General features: G+C 36.8%; 1 protein-coding gene across 4 annotated transcripts in view; it reads left to right on the forward strand.

Annotated features, from left to right (window-relative positions):
* The first annotated feature begins 2,228 nt into the window (after positions 1-2,228).
* acot7 (acyl-CoA thioesterase 7) overlaps positions 2,229-19,200 on the forward strand; it is an 85,473-nt gene continuing 68,501 nt past the window's right edge. For 2 of the 4 annotated variants that reach the window (XM_028454081.1, XM_028454083.1), the window contains exons 1-3: positions 2,231-2,398; positions 8,200-8,317; positions 11,928-12,084. In XM_028454081.1, the coding sequence (XP_028309882.1) occupies positions 2,349-2,398; positions 8,200-8,317; positions 11,928-12,084 (325 nt within the window). In that variant the 5' untranslated portion in view covers positions 2,231-2,348. Of the gene's footprint in view, positions 2,399-4,320; positions 4,446-8,199; positions 8,318-11,927; positions 12,085-19,200 lie in introns of those variants that run through there. The other 2 variants (XM_028454080.1, XM_028454082.1) reach the window with 2 other exon arrangements.

A 19,200-nucleotide genomic window follows, 5' to 3' on the forward strand; every position in this document is an offset into this window, starting at 1 on the left:
GATGGCTTCACCTGTAAATACACGATGTGATTCACTGCTGTGTGTCCGTGGATGAAACGTTACGTTTCATCGTGTTTAATGAGTATCATATACTTTTATAACGCGCACGAGTCTGTTGTCCTATGAGCTGACACGTTTAGACAGTCGTATTCTTTAAAATCTGCATGTATGTATCCGGTTACTATATATTTAGTCTTGTCCGTGGGCTAAATGATTAAGGGCGACTAAAACCGCCCTGTAAGACCCAAAGGGTCATTGTTCGTATGAATTTGCACTGAACAGCTCAGTTCTGAGGCTGTGCAGATGGATTTTGTAGACATCACATGTTTCAGGAAGTATCTCTGTTATTGGGATGTGTTGTATTTTGCTCATTGCAGCAAACGTTGTATATATATTGTACAAAATAAAACAAAAAAACACAAAAAGCAGAGTGTGATCATGTCCTTTTGTATTTTTTAAAAAATGCGTTTTTATGCGTATTAATCAATAACAGATCCTTATTAATGACCAGGGAAACAATCCCAGCAGACAGATGCTTAGAGTGGCATACAGCATGACTAAACAGACAATAACTCATTAGTATAACAAAATAATTCTGGGGTTTGGCACAAAAACGCATGGAAATCTGAGCGGACAAAAGTCTATCTCCATGTGGTTTTTATGTTAGAGTGCCTCCCACAGGCACAACTAGGTACTACACTAATGTTGGTCGTAAAGCTGGTCTGTTCTGCCTTCTTGTGACCACTGAGAGTAGTGACCTGCATGGTTAGTTTGCTCACTCGTGTAAACCAAAGCCAGTAAATGAGTAAATAAAATAAACACGTTTGAAATAATAACACAGAGGAAGACAAAACTCACAGACGCGAGAGAATGCTCGTGTGAACAAATACCAAAGGGGTTACTTCATTTATTTTTTGGCCAGTTTTTACTCTGTGGATGTTTAAAAGAATAAACTCACGCCTAGAGGTAATGAAATGGAGAATTATTTTCTATGAAAACTACATTTTAAATAATATAAAATATCATAATGACCGATTTGTAAGTGGATGCAGAAATCTTTGTTCACGTTTGATTTTATGTTCATGAAATATTGTAAATCCAAATTTAGCAGACTATCCTGATTCTTCTTTTTTTTTTTTTGGTACAAGTACTTTTTGGGATTTACGGGTTTCTGTTAAAATCAATATTGTGTGGCTGATTTTGGTTAAAAAAAAAAGGACAGTGTCCTCAAATGTCATCCTAAAAGAATACAAATTACAGGAAATACAGTATACAATAAAATATACAGTGAAAACGTAACTGTATTATAACATATCACACTTCGATTTACATATAATAAAATAACAGTATGATAAGATTGATTGAGTTAGTGTATTATGATTTTTTTTTAGGTTCATATGATGTATGATGCTTACTGAAAACACTGAAAAGACCATGATAACAGATTTATAAAGTAGGAAAAGCAGAATTGTGAATTTCTAAATGAATGGATATTAGTTCTTTATTATATTGCGTATGTGAGTGTTTTTTTCCTTTTTTTTTTTTTTTTTTTTTTTACAGTTTATTTAAAGTGCTTTATGAATAAAGTTGGTTACTTAAAAAATAAGTTCATGTGTATATCAGCGTGCTTTCCTGAATTCCTTTTGAATATACGTTACGATTCCCTAAGTGTTAATCCTAAAACTCTAGATAATAAGTGTGGCTAATAAAGTAGTAATAATAAACAACAATTGCTTGCATTGGGCAATAGTATTGTTAGTTTGTGGTAGACTTATCTAAAAAATAGCCTAAATAGAGACTAATAACATTCACCAATTATTTTGAAATTAATTGACAAATATTCCAAGAATCTCCTGGAATGTGCTCCTGTACCCCCAGGGTACACGTGCCCCTGGTTGGGAATCACTGAATAGGCTTCATCCAATGAGAACCTGTAATGTAATATTTGTGAGATTTAATTGCATTTAATTATTTTGGCGTTTGAACAACTAAATCACCTTTTAACCGACTTTCCAAATTTACGATTATTGATAACATGAGTTTTATTCTAGGCAGTGGTTATCCGTACGGTTGCCGTATCAATATACAGACATTCTATCCGTACGCAGCGTCCCTCATTGGCCAGTTTAGGTCACGTAACTAAGACTAAACCTAACCTTAAAAATGTTGCGAGATAAGGTTATAACCGAACCCTAACTCTACTTCGGTAAACGTGCCAATAGCAACCCAGGTTGTTCGTACGGTAACCGTACGAATAGACACTTTCTTTATTCTACCGCCACAGTGGCGCAGCCGCCGGAGGAGTCGCAGAGGACACCGACCATCCGTCCGTGTGACCTCCGCACAGCATGTCGATGCTCCGGGTGTCCGAGGCAGCGTCCTCCATTCAGCTGTGCAGGTAGGATGTGGACCTGCAGTGACCAGCAGCACAACACACGGTGATATCGAGCTGTTTAATCGACTAAACACAGGAAGAACCGCGCGCACACTGGGATCAGCCGGTGTTTCAGTTCCAATGTTGGCCATTTTAAGTTATGACCCACTTCCGGTTGCGTCACCAATGTTAGTATTTTTGCTAATGACAGTTTATTGACACACAAAATAATTATTGAAAATTCGTGTTTCTAAGAAGCTTTCCGCTTTGGTACAACTTTAGGGTTCTTTAAGTAGTTCCCCTCAAAGAAGCTAACACTGTTGGCTAGCTATCCTACTGTAAAAGTGGAGTTTTAGTGCTAACACCCACTGTCAGCTCATATCAAGACGAATATTTTAAATGAAATATTCACTTCATGCTGTTTGTGATCACAAGTGAACAGCAAAAAACGAGTTTTGTACGTCTAAACAAGTGTTGTTTCCGACAACGTAAGACGCTGTCGGATGTCGGTCATCAGATAAAATAGTGACCAGTTGAGCTACAACGCTAACCGGCTCGGGCTGCTGACCGGGTGGATTAGACTATTTCATTCTTTCTGGTTCGCTTAAACACGCAGAGTTTTGCACGGAGACGTTTGTTTTATGTTTGTCAGTGTCCAACCAGAGCCTGGACAGTTTAATGTAGGCTGTGATGTGACCTATTTGATGATCTCAGCATCTCAATGACACATGCAAACAATCCCAGAGGTTCAATATTCATTCATTCTAAAGGCCTGAACTCTTTGTCACTGTGTACCTTAATAGAGTTTTAAACGTGGTCATACTTTAGAGTCGTAACAAAATATGTAGGTGTAATAATAAATAATTAACCACCGGAAGTCAATACTCTGTTGGCCACGTGACGTGACGATTGTCCCGCTCTGTGACGTAGAGCTTTTATGTACGACTTTTTTTATTTTTATTTTTTGCTGTTATTCATTATGTTTATGTATTGCACTCAGTTACTCGGACAAGATACAGTAATTAAAAAAATAAATAATAGATGGGATTAAAAGTATTAAAAATACAATCATATACATTGCGTGTATTGTAATAAAAGTAGTACTATTCACCTCATTAGTTGATGAAGTTGCTGGCTGTTGTAACTGTAGTTTTATTCCTGTTAAAATCTAGTTAGAGTGATTCTATACTGGTGGGTTGGGACCCAAAAGTGGGTCGCGGACAGCAGGTCAAAAATAATAAAAAAAAACTTAATATTTCTCATGTTGGACTAGTGTTTTATTTTGATGAGGCATACAGTGAAATGCATGTTGCACAGGAAAATATATAGATTTATGTTTCAAAAACATTATATATGTGTGTTTTCAATGGTTTCTTTTGAAAAGCTACATTTGGTTGGTTGAATTCTAAAAAAAAAATGTTTCGCGATTTAATGACTGTGTTAATGACCCAGGGTGAGACCAGTTGAGAACCCCTGGAGTAGAGTATTCTTCATTCATCCCGCAGTGGGGAATTTTACTGACATGTCAGCTCAATAAAAAGCACAATAAAAAAGAAAAACCCAAAAGACACCTGAAAAATAGTGCAATGAAGATAAAATAAAATAAACAATACAATAACAAAAGTTGTACATGAATAGTAATATAAATATTTTTAAAAAATCTTAAAAGAATAAAGAATGCAGGACATATTAACAGGAACTCTCACTGTGTTAAAGGAGCATAGGACAGGATCGAAAAATAAGACTCCATAGTGACTTTTCTTCTTCTTCTCCTTTTTCTTTTTTGCCGAGAACGTGTATCAGCCTCATTTCACGTTGACAAAATGCAGGGACTAATTCGTGTCGGAACTGCCAATGTTCTTGATTGTGTTCTGAAATCCAGTTTGTCCAGTCCGCCCTCACGTGTGAGATGTACGTCACTGTATGACATCACTCAGAGCAGTAACCTCAGGGATTTAAAAGCTCACAGGGAATGCCTGTGAAGATCAAACAGAGAAGGAAAGGTGTGGATAGAAGGACAGGAGTGTGTGAAGGACTGCATGATGCACGACTCTAAAAATCAACTCTGCAGGTACATTAATATCTCACATTTTGGACAATTTTCTACTGGATTTGCGCAGAACATTTAGGTTACTTCATCATTTAGGTTGATACGTTTCTTCAGGAAAATATTTGTAATGAAGTCGAAACCCTTTTATAAGCGTTCTAGGCTAACAGTAACTGCACAAATATCAACACTTTTCACCTATCTTCAACACCAAATATATATCGGTGTAGATTAGAGCTGGTGAGTAATTTCATACTTCTACATCTCAGTGGGTGGCAGCAGGTAGCACAAAAAGTTACTGCGAAAGGCAAAAATATTAGTACATAGTGAGAGTTGAGGGGAGTGATGGAAAATATTTGCTGCTGGACTTGGTTTTTATAAATGCCTCAAGTTTGCCATTTGGTAAACAGGCCTTTAGGTTCAGAACCGAGATGTGCAACTTTTATTACAGCGGAGGCAACAAAAATGTGACAGGATCTGATGTGAGGGTTTAGAGTAATGAGCAATCTGAGCATTATACAGGAAAGAAACAAGGGTTTGTGTGTTTTTGTTGATGTTTTGTTTGTTTTTGAAGTATTTTTTTGTAATTTTGTTGCTGTTTTTTGTGTTATGAGTCACTTTCAGTTTTTGAAGTCATATGTGTAGTTTTTGTATCATTTTGTGTCGTTTGTATTTGTAGTTGCGCTTCTGATGTTGGATTAACGCGTGCTGGTTAAAGTAAATACTATTGTGAAAAAAAGGGAAATGCCAAATGCTTTTAAGTCCCGTCGGATATGCCAAGCCATTTATTGTAGATATGCAGACAAAAATGACAAAATAACACAATGATTTAGATATTGCAGGGGTACACGTTTCTTGTTTGAGTGGTTTTGTTCAGAGCTTAGTTCTGGCAACCTCATCAGAACATCACTAAAACGTAGTGAAGGAAGTTCCTCCTGCTCAAACGGAAACAGTTACACTCGCAATCAAAACAGGAAGTAAAAACACACTTGGCAGGATCCAGAACCACGTTCCGTTGCTATCAAAATAAAGGGGTGGCAAAAATATACTTAACATCACAAAGACAAGGCAGATTGAGAACACTCTCCAACAGTATGAAAATAGCAAACACTCAACACAGCTTAAAAAATGTTTGTCCTCTGCGCTATATACCTGATGCTGATTAGATCTTCCTTTTTAAACTCTTTAGGCAGAGCCATGCACTCCTAGAGCACCCTCTGCTGTAATATGGTTATTTTTTATTAGTAATTTAATTTGTGTTGTGTAAATTATTGTGTTTTGTTGTCTTTTTGTGTGCTTTCTGTGAACTTGTTTTTTTTTTTTTTGTCTTTGTGAATGTTAGCTGTTGTTTTGTGTTTTTTTATGTCATTTTTGTAGTCTTTTTGTGTGTTTTTACTTTTTGGGACCCCTGCATGTGACCCTAGGCCACGAGTTGCCAATGTTTGGTTTAGAGCAGATGAGTTGGAGATGATAGGTATGGCACTTGCAAAGTCATTTCTTCTCTCTTTGGATTTTTTGATGTGCATTGATTTTTTTTGACCCACAAGGGAGTCATTCTTTCATTTTTTTGACCTGTGAACAGGTAATTTACTTTTTTGTGTTGGAATGAAGATCTTTCTTGTGACTGTGTGTCAGTGGCCTTCTTCTGTTCAACAATATTCATTTCCATCCAACAATTTTAAAGACTTTACCAAACCTGCTCTAGTCTCCTCTGTCCAGTATCTAGGGGTTGAATAACTACTTAATTTTAAAGGTCGACTCTATGTGCATACTGGTCAAGTCGAAGTCAACTAGTCAATGACGTCACCAATAGCTGAATCCGAGCGGCAGCCGAGTGCCAGTGTTGTGCCAAAATCTGTGACCCGAAAAAATCTGTGACCGCAGGTGGCGACAGTTTCAGCCCCTGCGGCCTCTCGGCGCACATTTACTCCCCCTTAAACATGTTTGTAATTATTTTCCAGTCTGCATTTACTTCTCCCACCGGAGCGTCATGTTTAAGGGGGAGTAAATAGCTCCTGAATAGCTATGTAGAGCCCCTGGGACACGGGATATGCTATAGAAGCTAAGTAAACCCAGGAACACTGTTGCTTCGCCTACCGTGAGTCTACGGTAACTGTTAAGCCCCAAGTCTTCCTCAGAGCTGGGCGTTTAAATTTTGTTTGGGCTGTTTTTACGGTAGCTTCGGCTTCCTTCACCGAAGTCTGTGTTGTGCCAAAATCTGTGACCGCTGTGGCTTCTCGGCGGTAGAGAAGAAGAGTGCTAAACCTCTTCGCAGCTATTAGTGAGCTTTTAATCCCCCCTTAAACATGACGCTCCGGTGGGTGAAGTAAATGCAGACTAGAGAAGAATTACAAACGTGTTTAAAGGGTAATAAATGTCCACCGAGAAGCCGCAGGGTTTGGAATTGTTGCCACTTCCGGTCACAGATTGTTTTGGGTCACAAATTTTGGCACAGCTGTCTTCCCCCGCTAACGGAGCTTCAGTCCTACCCTGCTGATGTTTTACAGATCTGCTTAACACACAGACATGTTACCACTCCAGCGAATGTTAGCATGTATATTAGCAGTAGTATCTGCCTACCAGCTGCAGTTTGAGGAGAAACACTTGATGTTGTGCTGCCTTGCCGTGCAGGGGTACCAGGACCCTCGTTTGCTGTGTTGCACCGCCGTCTTGGGTTGGGCAAAAGTCAGGTACTGCGACTAGTCAACGTCACATGGACAGAGTCGCAAGACAACACAAAAGTCGACTAATCGACTAGTCTGTTCAACCCCTACCAGGATCTGGATATGGTCTGGGCAATATATCTAGATTTAAGATATATCAAGATTCCTTTTTTGTCGATATAGAAATTGCAATATCGTCTATAAAAATACGTTTTATTTTATATCTTATGTTGTATTACAATACTTGTTTTAGGAGTCTGTCTTTTGCTAGTTCTCAGAACAGCATGAAAAGCATAGTATGACGGATTACTAATACTGAGTGCGTCCTAACCCAGACCTTCCCCTCAACAAGCCACACTACACAACTTACTCACACGTGCTGTCCCTTATAGGAGAAAAAGCCAAAAAGGTCACATGTTGTGCAGCTGTTTGTTAATAAATGTGTCTGTATGGCATTTTGCATTAGCAAATTTAACCCAGAATTGTCTTTCTGGTAGGACTTTATTCATTGAGGTAGAAATATCAAGGGTTATATTGTGTATCGCCTTTTTGAAAGAAAATATCGAGATGTGAGTTTTGGTTCATATCGCTCAGATCCATGAATATGAAGTAGAAATATAAAGAATAGTTATTACGTATTTCCTTGTCCATTGTCAGACATGCACACACACACACACACACCCTAACGGTAACTCCTCCCTGTCTGATTCAGCATTAGTCAGATGCTGAGTCACTGTGCTTACCTCTGCAGTCTGGTTTGACATGTTTCAGGTTTTAACTGGAAGGACTGATTAAAATAACTGGAATCAGTTGATTTCCACGAGATAACGATGCTTCTTAGAGACAGAGACGAGAATGTCATATTTTCATATTATTTTTGGTTTTTTATTCAGAGCTGCTTGTTAGAATCCATGTGTTGGACTCACACTTACTGTTATTTTTCTGTGAAACAGGAAAACTAACCTGCAAAGCAACTGAATAACAAGAATTTGATTTATAATATAATTTCAGTGTGGTAACAAATGAAGTCTAGTCTCATTGTTATTACCCAGCTAATACATTTTACTTATTAAAATGTAAAAAGTGTATTCTGACACACTTTCCATTTGGTGCAGGATCATGAGGCCAGATGATGCCAACGTTGTGGGGAACGTTCACGGTGGCATCATTCTCAAGATGATAGAAGAGGCCGGATGCATCGTCAGCACGAGACACTGCAACACTCAGGAAGGGGTGAGAGAGAACAACCACACATGTTTTATAGCAACATAGCCATTTTTTACCTGCCTATCAGAGTCAGAGTCGTGGTGCACAGCTACTAAAGGCAGAATGCAGATACTATGTTCTCTAACACACACACACACACACACTGCTCACTAGGGATGTAATGATTCACTCAACTCCCGATACGATCCGATTCACGATACTGGGTTCACGATACGATTCTCTCACGATTTATTTTACAAAATGGGACTGTAGACAAATGTTTTTTTTGGGAAAAAAACTAGAAAATACTGTACTATTTTCCTTTTATTTTTCATTGTCAAAAGAATTCCTTGATAAACAATTCAAAACAATGCAATTTAACAAAAAATAAATCTTGAATTAAATAAATAAAGGAATAATACAAATGAAAATGAAGCCTATTAATTTAAATTCTGGTTCTATAATAAACAATGCAAAACTGCATAATAGTTATTTTTCTTTTTAAAAGTGCAACTGAAAATGTATTTTGTTTGTTAACAATTGGACTTTAAAAAAAAAAAAAAACCGTGATTGCAATGATTTACATCATATTTGTTTGGACCAGCAGAGGGCGCTGGTAATACAGTGGTCGGTTGGCATGCAGATATCTTGCAGTGAAGAAGAGAAGGTATGCTAGCAGACAGAGCTAATAGAAAAACGTGACTTTTACAGATATTCAAGTAATAGTACAGATTTTCTTTCGGTGCTAATGGGGTAATGAATCATTTATTAACATATTTAAGAGTAGAAGGCGGCCAGAAAGAAAGTAGCAGCAGACTCCGCCTGCCGCCTACACTTGTGGTTAAAAAAAAGTACTGCGATTCAATTTTCAGAAAATCGACATCAACCGTGATACCTATGAATCGATTTTTAACTGCCTTGCGATTAATCGTTACATCCCTACTGCTCACTCATGCCTGTCAAGTTTTGGATTTGAAAATAAGGGAAATTTTATAGAGCCCCCTTATATTCTAAGACAAGTGTACAAGAAATCTAAAATACCCACTTGTCAACCACTTACACTTACTAATTGCAATTATGTGATTAGAATCTGGTAGGACTAAGTTTATTAACATTGAAATGCTATAACCATTCCGGCTGGGCGATATGGACTAAAACTCATATCTCAATATTTCTTCTCAAAAAGGTGATATACGATATAAATCTAGAAAATTGTATCAAATGAAGTCTGACCAGGAAGATAATTCAGGGTTAACATTTATTAACAAACAGATGCACAATATGTGCCACTTTTGGCTTGTTCACCTGTGAGTGAGTTCTGTAGTGTGGCTTGTTATGGGGAAGGTCTGGGTTAGAACGCACTCATTAATCCATCTAACTCAGCTTTACATGCTGTTCTCTGAGAAGCAAAAGCAGCAACTCCTAAAACTAGTATTTTGATACATAATAAGCTAATATATATATATATATATATATATGAAATATTATAGTTTTCTTTATCGCCAAAATAGAAAACTCGATACATCTTGAATCTCGATATATCGCCCAGCTTTAATTCCTAAATTATAAAACAGCCTAAATGAAAACATAAATGGGTATATGAAGCACATGTGTTTATTTAATATACTGACAGTTTATATACAAGTCAATACGTTGCATAATTATTGTTAATTTCACGTTACTTGTCTTTAAGTTAGACATTTACATTTTATTTTATTACATATTTTCTTATAATTTCACATGCTCATTCATGTGGTTCTCTGGTATTCACTAATGACTTATTAGACACATTTGTTACAGACTTTACATCCTTTAACACTTTATAAAGCAGTGTATATTTGTGGAGCTTGTGATTGGCTGATTTTTCATGCTGAATTAAGTGGTTTCTTTCCCCGTGGTAGATGCTAAAATCTCAGTTACTAATTTTACAGAACGTGTAACTGTGTCCCATCCTGATGCTCTTTAGGAAGATAAACTCTGTGTCACATTTTACAATGTATTTACACCAGTTCTTTGTTTTTTTCTTCACCAGAACGTCTTCATCCTGAGTTGTTTCTGGGTTTGTTGCCGCTGTCGAAAATAATCTCACGAGAACTGACACCCCGGCTATTTCAGGTGGCAGTTCTCGCGAGGCTAGTGACGGCGTTCAGTTTAGTGAGGCATCTTTTATCTATTATTACATTAAAATACGGGATATTTATGGGAAAATACTAATACGGGACGATGGCGGGAAAGAGGGGTAAAATACCGGAGTTTCCCGGCCAAAATGGGATACTAGGGCTGGGCGATATGGACCAAGCTTCATATCTCAATATTTTTCCTCAAAATGGCGATATAAAAATAAATCTCGATATTTTTAACTCAATAAAGAAGTCTTTTTCAACTGTGTGGTCGCCCGGAGTATTAATTGGGTTGCCTGAAATTTCTATTAATTTAGCACATTTTTAAAATTTTAATTCAATAAAAAATAAAAATTTGATTAAAAATTAGAAGTACATTAAATACTAAAATTACATTAAAATTAGAATTACATAAAAAATAAAATAAATTTAAATTAAATTAAAATCTATAAAATTTGATGATATAGGCAATATTGTAACTTTCTATATTGTCAAAACAAAAATCGCGATATATCTTTATTTTTGATTTATTGCCCTGTCCTACTGCTCACATGAGCTCTGATGTTTTGACAAATGTTACTTTAGAAACCTTTCCTCCTGAGCACACTGTAAAAGTGTGAATGCAACTGGAAAACATATATACAACTTATAATTTTGATATATACACATTGCCAAGGTAACGTTTTTTTTGACAGTATAGCCTCTAACATGCACTGCCTCAAAATTTTTCATTACTTCACTGTGACATGCATCAGCAAATGTGCACATCCTTCACTACCAAAAATTATTATAAGAAGTGGGCCTGATTTAAAAAAAAAAAAAAAAAAAAAAAAAATCTTATTAATTAGAGAATTTGTAATTAATTAAAAACTTGATTTATCTATATTAATCGCATAACACTATTTAACACGAGAAGCAATGTTTTTCCAATTTGAGTAGATTTTGACCGAGTCAATGAAAACAATAGATGAGCTTAAACAACAAAATAGTGTTTATTATTTCCATCACTGAGTGCAAACATAATGTGCGTTATGAATACAGAATATTATGATTGTATTGTTCACAAAGCACAACTCTGAGCATTTTTGGAAGCACTATTGAGGCTGGAGCCACTTTCACATTGTTCTCCATAGAAACGGTACACTCCCATAGGGTTAATAGACGGAGGCGGCGCCCTTTCCGCACGTGGGCGTTGTTCGGGCGCCTCTAACTGACACGCCCCCAGCGTCTCAAAGCAGAGAGAAGTGCTTGCTTTTTCATGATTTTGAGACCTAATTTTACATACTTAGCAATTTTTTTTCTTAACACAAATGTATTTTTGCTTTACAGGGACTTTAACTGTCAGAGTGATATGAATGACACTCATGTTGCTAATTTATGAATGATATAATTAAAATGGGGCCAATGATTGAAGTGATTTGAAGCTCAACGAATAAGGGTCGGACACGTGGGACGTTGTCGTTTGGAGTTTGCATGTTCTCTTATCACACCACTTGCTATTCTCCTCCTCCTCGTAGGACCGCTGTTTGGCCGTCCTGGCTCGGGTGGAGAAGACGGAGTTTCTAACGCCCATGTTCATCGGTGAGGTGGCCCACGTCACCGCTGAGATCAGCTACACCTCCAAACACTCACTGGAGGTGCACATCAAAGTGGTGGCTGAGAACATCCTCACAGGTGAGCCCTTTGACCTCTGACCTTTACTCCTCCACCAGCCCAAGTCCACAGAGTGACTACAGAAGCTTAAAGTGAATTTGAGATTTTTTTAGATTTGTAAAAAGATTTAATGTATTTATATTATTTCTACATTTTTTTTTTTTTTTTTCATTTTCAAGGAGTTTTGTTTGTTTTGACGACATTCTGACTTGTCACAGACGGACAAAGTCAAGAATAACCACCACCAGTTTGTGTGTTTTGTCAGAATATCTACTTAAATAGTTACTATATCCCAAAAACAAATGCATTTGAGTGTGAAGTAGTGCTGTTAATTACATACCTGTCAAGTTTTGGTTTTGAAAATAAGGGAAATTTTCTGGCGCCCACTACGAGCCATCATACAAACAAGCTCCAGTATCCCTTATAATTTAAGATAGGTGTACAAGAAATCTAAAATACCGACTTGTCAACCACTTACAAAATACAGTTATGTGATTAGAATCTGGTAGGTCGACCTTTATTATTTATATATCAATATATTTTCTCAAAATGGTGATATACGATATAAATCTAGATAATTTTATCAAATAAAGTTTGACCAGAAAGACAATTCTGGGTTAAATTTGCTGCAAAATGCCACACAGGCTCATTTATTAACAAACAGCTGCACAATATGTGCACTGAGAAATCCATCTAACTGAGCTTTACATGTTGTTCTGAGAAGTGAAAGCAGCAACTCCTAAAACTAGTGTTTTGTTTCATATGATATATGAAATATTATAGTTTTCTATATCACCAAAATAGGAAACTCGATACATCTTGAATCTCGATATATCGCCCAGCTCTAATTCCTAATTTATAAAACAGCCTAAATTAAAACATACATGTGTATATGAAGCACATGTGTTTATTTAATATACTTACTGTTTATATACAAATCAACACGTTGCATATTTACTGTTAATTTCACATTGCTTGTCTTTAAGATATTTACATTTTATTTTCATTACATATTTTCTGATAATTTTTCATGCTCACTCATGTGATTCTCTGGTATTCACTAATAACTTATTAAACACATTTATTACAGACTTTACATCATTTACCACCTTTTTAAAGCAGTGTATATTTGTGGAGCTTGTGATTGGCTGATTTTTCATGGTGACTTACGTTGTTTCTTCTGCTGTGGTAAACGTTAAAATCTCAGTTTTTAATCGATCAGAACGTGTAACTGTGTCCCATCCTGATGCTCTTTAGGAAGATAAACTCTGTGTCACATTTTACAACGTATTTACACCAGTTCTTTGTTTTATCACCAGAACGTCTTCATTCATCATCTATCTTCTGAGTTGTTTCCGGGTTTGTTGCCGCTGTCAGCACTAATCTAGCGAGAAATGCCACTCAGGCCATTTCAGGTGGCAGTTCTCGCGAGGCTAGTGACGGCGTTCAGTTTAGTAAGGCATCTTTTAATTATTATTACATTAAAATACGGGATATTTATGGGAAGATGGTGGGAAATAGGGGTAAAATACAGGAGTTTCCCAGCCAAAACGGGATACTTGACAGGTATGTAATTGATCCTGGTCCAATTCTCAACATTATTTACATTTTGTTTTTTTTCTTGTAAAATGTCAGTGACTTCCCTCTATGTGTTGAAACCCAGCTACTACAGTTGATTTTTGTTATTGACTAGATTCTGTGACATATTTGGACCATCATGCGTCACAAACAAGCACTGGTAGCCCCGCCTTTTTTATTATTTTTTATAAAAAACTAGCACCTGTAGGCTCTGTAATCTGTGGTGAGTAGGTTGGATTATAGTGAGTATTAAATAGCTAGTTAACATAGCATACATTGATCTTTGGAGGTTTTATAGTATAGACTGGGCGTGTCTTAACTGCTCCAGGAGCCCTGCCCATAATCAAGGAATTTTTAAAAATGTCCCCTTGTGGCAGGTCAGCAAAAACCAGGGGGTTAGTTCCACTTTAAAAGATGGATTCCTTTGTCAAACATTTGACTTTTGAATTTGAGAACTTTAAAACTCTTTTTTCATTCATTTGCTCTTCCTTAAGCGGTGTTTGCATGTTCTCCCTGAGTCAGTGTGGGTTTATCCTGCTCTAGTTTTCATCCTCACAGACATCTACGTTACTGTAGTCAGTGTGCTGATCTTCTGTCGCTTCCAGCTCGTCCTGTGTGTGTGTAACTAGCCTTAAATGTTGAATCCATTATTAAAACGTGTTTCTCAGTATTATCAACATTCTAAATATGTGGATTGCATACATGAATGCAATTATGCCAAGCCTCCATTACCTGCTGGAGAGAAGAACAACAACACACAGCACAAACACAGGCCTCACAGACAGGTCGTCACAACATTTGTTTCCAGTCATCCTAAATTCTTTAACTAAATACATTTTATGGAGAATACAAAGATGTGTTTCAGTTAATCTGTTAATGTAGATGTTTGTTAGCAGGATATCTCAAAAAGTTCTGAACAGATTTAAATGAAACTTGTTGAGCTGATAGAAAATGTCAAATGAAGAACGAGTATGAGTTTGTTTGTGGAGCTGATCTGGCCAGTGTTGTGGGTACAATATCCAGAAAAAGTTTTGGAGCACAATGTGGATGTTTGGCTGGTTCTACAGCACCACCTGCTGGTGACTTTACACTCTCTAAGTGCTAATTTTTATTTTTTTTACTGAGATTTCAAGAAGACAGTGTTTTGCTTGATGTCATTATTGTTCTAGTTTGTTTATGGCGTTCCTGTTGATATGATGTCACTAAATTTTGGTCGTATTAGGGTGTTTCCATGCAAGCCACAATATCAACATCCACAATTGTTTTGGCAGAACCTTAGTGTCACTTTGGAAGAGTTTTTAGGGTCAAATCTACTTTTCTCTTTGACTAAAACTAGACTAAGACTGAATGCAAACAAAGGCGGTAAAAGTGCAGTTCTAAGTAACACGCACACCACTTTCAAATACAATAATAGTATTAGTTAAAAATATAAATGATTACTGAGTAAAACTGAATTAAATTTATGTAAAAAAAAAAGAGAAATAGAAAAAAATGATGACTGAACTAAAATGATCAGGAAACCTTTAATGGAAGCTTTGTGTATAGTAAAGGTAACCAATGATACGAGCTGCTTTGACACCACAAAAAATAGTGATCACACTCTGCATGAATTGTGTTCTGTGGTCTTCCATACTGATGTGAAACAAACCTAACTATCAGGGTCAATCATGTTTTTTTTATTTTGTACATATCTTTGAAATCCTTTTTGTCTTGTATTGTTTTATTTTGTACAGCAGGGGGCAGCACACACTGTATAAAGGCTGCTTTTAGGGTCAGAGAGAGAAAAGTTTTGTCACAGCGAGGACCACAAAATGCATACATTATCAACATTAATGTCATTATTTAGAGTAATGACCAATCGGAGCATTAACACAGGAAAGAACGAAGGCTTCCTGTGTTTGGTGCATTTTTTTCATTTTATATATATATTTACTCTATAATTGTGTGTGTTGTCATTGTATGTGTTTTTGGAGTCATTTTGTATATTTACTTTGTGGGCCGCAATAGATTAGACAAAGGGCTGCACGTGGCCCTCGAGCCGCCCCCACGAGTTGCCCAGGTCTGTTCTGGTATTTTAAACACACGCACTTAACCCTAAAATCTTAATTCTTTAATGATATTATCACACACCGATGTCCGTTCATACAAATTATTTTGCAATTGGACAATCTTGTGTTCATTCACCGTTTGTGGTCCTTTACATAAATTAGGTATGTGGAATGCAGGAGGAGAGGATAATGCACTAAGAAAAACCTGCCTTTTCAATAAACTTAGATCACAGCAGGGGCCACAAAAATGGGATCTCATCTGATCAGTGGTTCACATGATCAAAATTACCAATCTGAGCATGAAAACAAGATAAAACAATGGATATATGTGTTTTTGTTGTCATTATGCATATTTTCTCTCATTTTGTGTGTGCTTGCTGTTGTTTTTTGTGATTTTGGAGTCAATTTAGGTAACTTTGTTGTCATTTTGTGTATTTTTCTGTCATTTTGTGTATTTCTCTGTCATTTTGTGTATTTTTTCGCTTGTCTTGTGTGTTTTGGGAGTATTTTTGTATATTTTTGCTCTGGGTTTGTGAACTTTTCTGTCCTTTTTTGCGAGTCATTTGTTTTAGCTTTTACCAAAAGCAGACTGATGGCCCATGTCAGTAGTGAAGCAATAAAGCAGGCAGTCCGTACTGTGGCAGAAGAGAATGAAACCGGTGAGGAGCTGAGTGTCAGCCACAGAGAGGATGGAGATGGAAATACAGATGAAAGAAGAGCTGCAGGTGGACATGAAGAGACAGCAAAGGAAATGAAAAAGGAAAAGTGAAGCAGGGAGAGAATGAGACGGATGAGGGAAAGGAGGTGGAGAGAAACAAAAGAAGTATCCCCCAGACAGCCGTTGCCCTAGCAACAGGCTCGTACTGGTTGGTTAGCTCGTTGCTGGGCTGGAAGCAGAGCGATGAGGGGACAGGTGGAGTGAGCAGCCATTCATGCAGGCATCAGCTCGGACAGCCTCACTACAGCACGTGGCTCAGGACCCAGGGAACGAGGAAGATCCCACTCAAAGATCTGAGAGTTGGAGCTCAGCCCTAACTTTATGCTCTGCCAAAGGTGGTTCAACCTAAAGATTAGGATTATATCCTTTTAATGTAATCTAATCTAATAATATGCATAGAACATTTTAATTTCCCTGTTGATTTATATGGCTAAATGCTTAAACAAATCTCACTTGAATCTCACTACTTCACTATAGAAAACTGATTCATTCACAAAAGTGTTTGGTCTTTAGTGCAGAGTTTTTCAACCTTGGGGTTGTGATCCAGTGTCGGGTCGCATTAAATGTCTTGTAAAAAAAAAAAAAATTATCGATTCAATTATTTTTATTTATAATCATAAAATTCTGATTATAATAAAAACAATCAAATTAAAACAACACACAATCTTAGCAACTGTATTCTATAATTTTGCTTTCTCAAATATAAATCTAGATCAAATTAAATACAGTATCAAAAATATCAGAGCTGGTACATTTTATCACTAATCCTTGCTACTCAACAAACATGAACAAAAACATTTATTTGGGGTCATCAGAAAATTGTGATATTCATATTTTCTCATCAGATGTTTTTCCTCATGTGAATAGGACTGTAGGTCGAAAAGAACTGTCGACAACATTTACAGTATATAAGAGTCAGGGACAAATTGTCTTTCTACCAACTGGTGAGTTAGGTTAGGGTTAAAGGGCCTGCCACCCACAGTTTGGGAAACAGCACAGTATAAAAACTGGACAGGACGCAACAGACCAGTTTCACGGATGATCGTCAAACTGTGACGTAAATAAAGAATCTATTCATTTGTGCGTGCCAACATGATTTCCTCATATTTTTTGTGCTGCCAGGAACAAATAATTTTGTGCAGCTTTTAAATTGGATTTTTTTTTTAACATTTGACATATTTTTGTTCCAAGAAGCACAAATAAATGGTCGTTCAAACAGCACAGAATAAAATGAGGAAATTGTGTTGGAAAGCACAAAACAATGGATTAATTAAGGTGAGAGTTTAATGATCCCCAGTGAGAAACATGCAGGTCATCAGTCATAACATCAACAGTCGCTTGTTTCACTACAGTGGCCAGTGTGAGGAACACATAGGTTTCTGGTGATTTGTGGGAGGAAGTCAGTATCAAAGCATTAGGGCCACAGAAGAAAAAAATGTTTGGAGGCTAAAATAAAAATAGCGTCATGCACTTTTAAAAAAAAAGTCGAAAATCAAAGTCGCGATTTTTTTTGGAGATAAAGAAAATAAAAAAAGTCGCAAATCAATTTCAACATTTTTTTAGGGCTACTGAAGAAAAAATAAATAAATGAGGTAAAAAAAAAAAAAATTCATGCACTTCAGGAAAAAAGTTGAAATTCGACGTCAACTTTTTTCCATTATGCTGACGCCTGCCAGGCAGTTTGAGGAAGTGGTTTAACTATACTTTAGAATATTTATGGATGATTGTTACTTCAAAGTGCAAAAACTGTGACTCTGCTTACGTGTTACGTCCTGTGGGTTTTTTCTAAATTGTTTGGATTACCTTTCCAGGTAAGTCTGATTCAGTCTGCCGTGTTAATTATGTTATCCATCCATCTTCAGACCCACTTATTCCTGTTTGTCAGGGTCGCGGGGGTCTGCCGGTGCCAATCTCCGGCTCTCATTGGGCGCCAGTCCATCGCAGGGCAACACAACCACTCACTCTCATTCACTCCTATGGGCAATTTAGAGACTCCAATCAACTTTACAGTCATGTTTTTGGATTGTGGGTGGAAGCCGGAGTACCCGGAGGAAACCCACGCAGCACGGGGAGAACATGCAAACTCCACACAGTAAGGACCCAGGTGTCGAACCGAGAACCTTCTTGCTGTGAGGTGGATATGCTAACCACTAAGCTACCGTGCGTCAAATCTGCCAAATTGGACTGTATAACGTCCAATTGTGTCCTGGTATACAAAATCCTTAATGGATAGGATAATAGTAAGTTAACCTGTTCAAACAGGCATTTTGTACAGTCAACATAATGAAAAAAAAAAGTTGACCTCGATTTTTGACTTTTTTTCTTCACTGCCCTTAAAAAATCTCGACATTAATTTGTCTTTTTTTTCCTCTTTTTTTTTTAACCTCCAAAAAAAATCGCAACTTTTATTTTTTCTTTTTCTGCACTTTTTTTTGAAGCGCATGAGTTTTTTTTTTTTTCAGCCTCCAAATCTTTTTTCTTCTGTGGCCCTAATACTCTTTCGTACAAAAGCAACAAGTAAACTACAAAATATTGTTTTTGACTTCCCAGGTGGACAGGGAGGTGAACCTTTAAGTGCTGACTACTGCACCACCATGATTCTAACCGTCTAATACATCTTTTATTACATATTATACTACAAACTCAGTTCCATTGAAAACAATCTGCTTCATAAAAATGAATGTACACCAGTGGTAATTTTCGTCATAGTTTTTATCGACTACATTTTTAAAAGTGACAATAACAAGACTACAACTAATCAAAAAATACGTGAACAAAAACAATATAAAAATA

This window comes from Gouania willdenowi, chromosome 7 (assembly GCF_900634775.1).
Source record: "Gouania willdenowi chromosome 7, fGouWil2.1, whole genome shotgun sequence".
NCBI lineage: Eukaryota > Metazoa > Chordata > Actinopteri > Blenniiformes > Gobiesocidae > Gouania > Gouania willdenowi.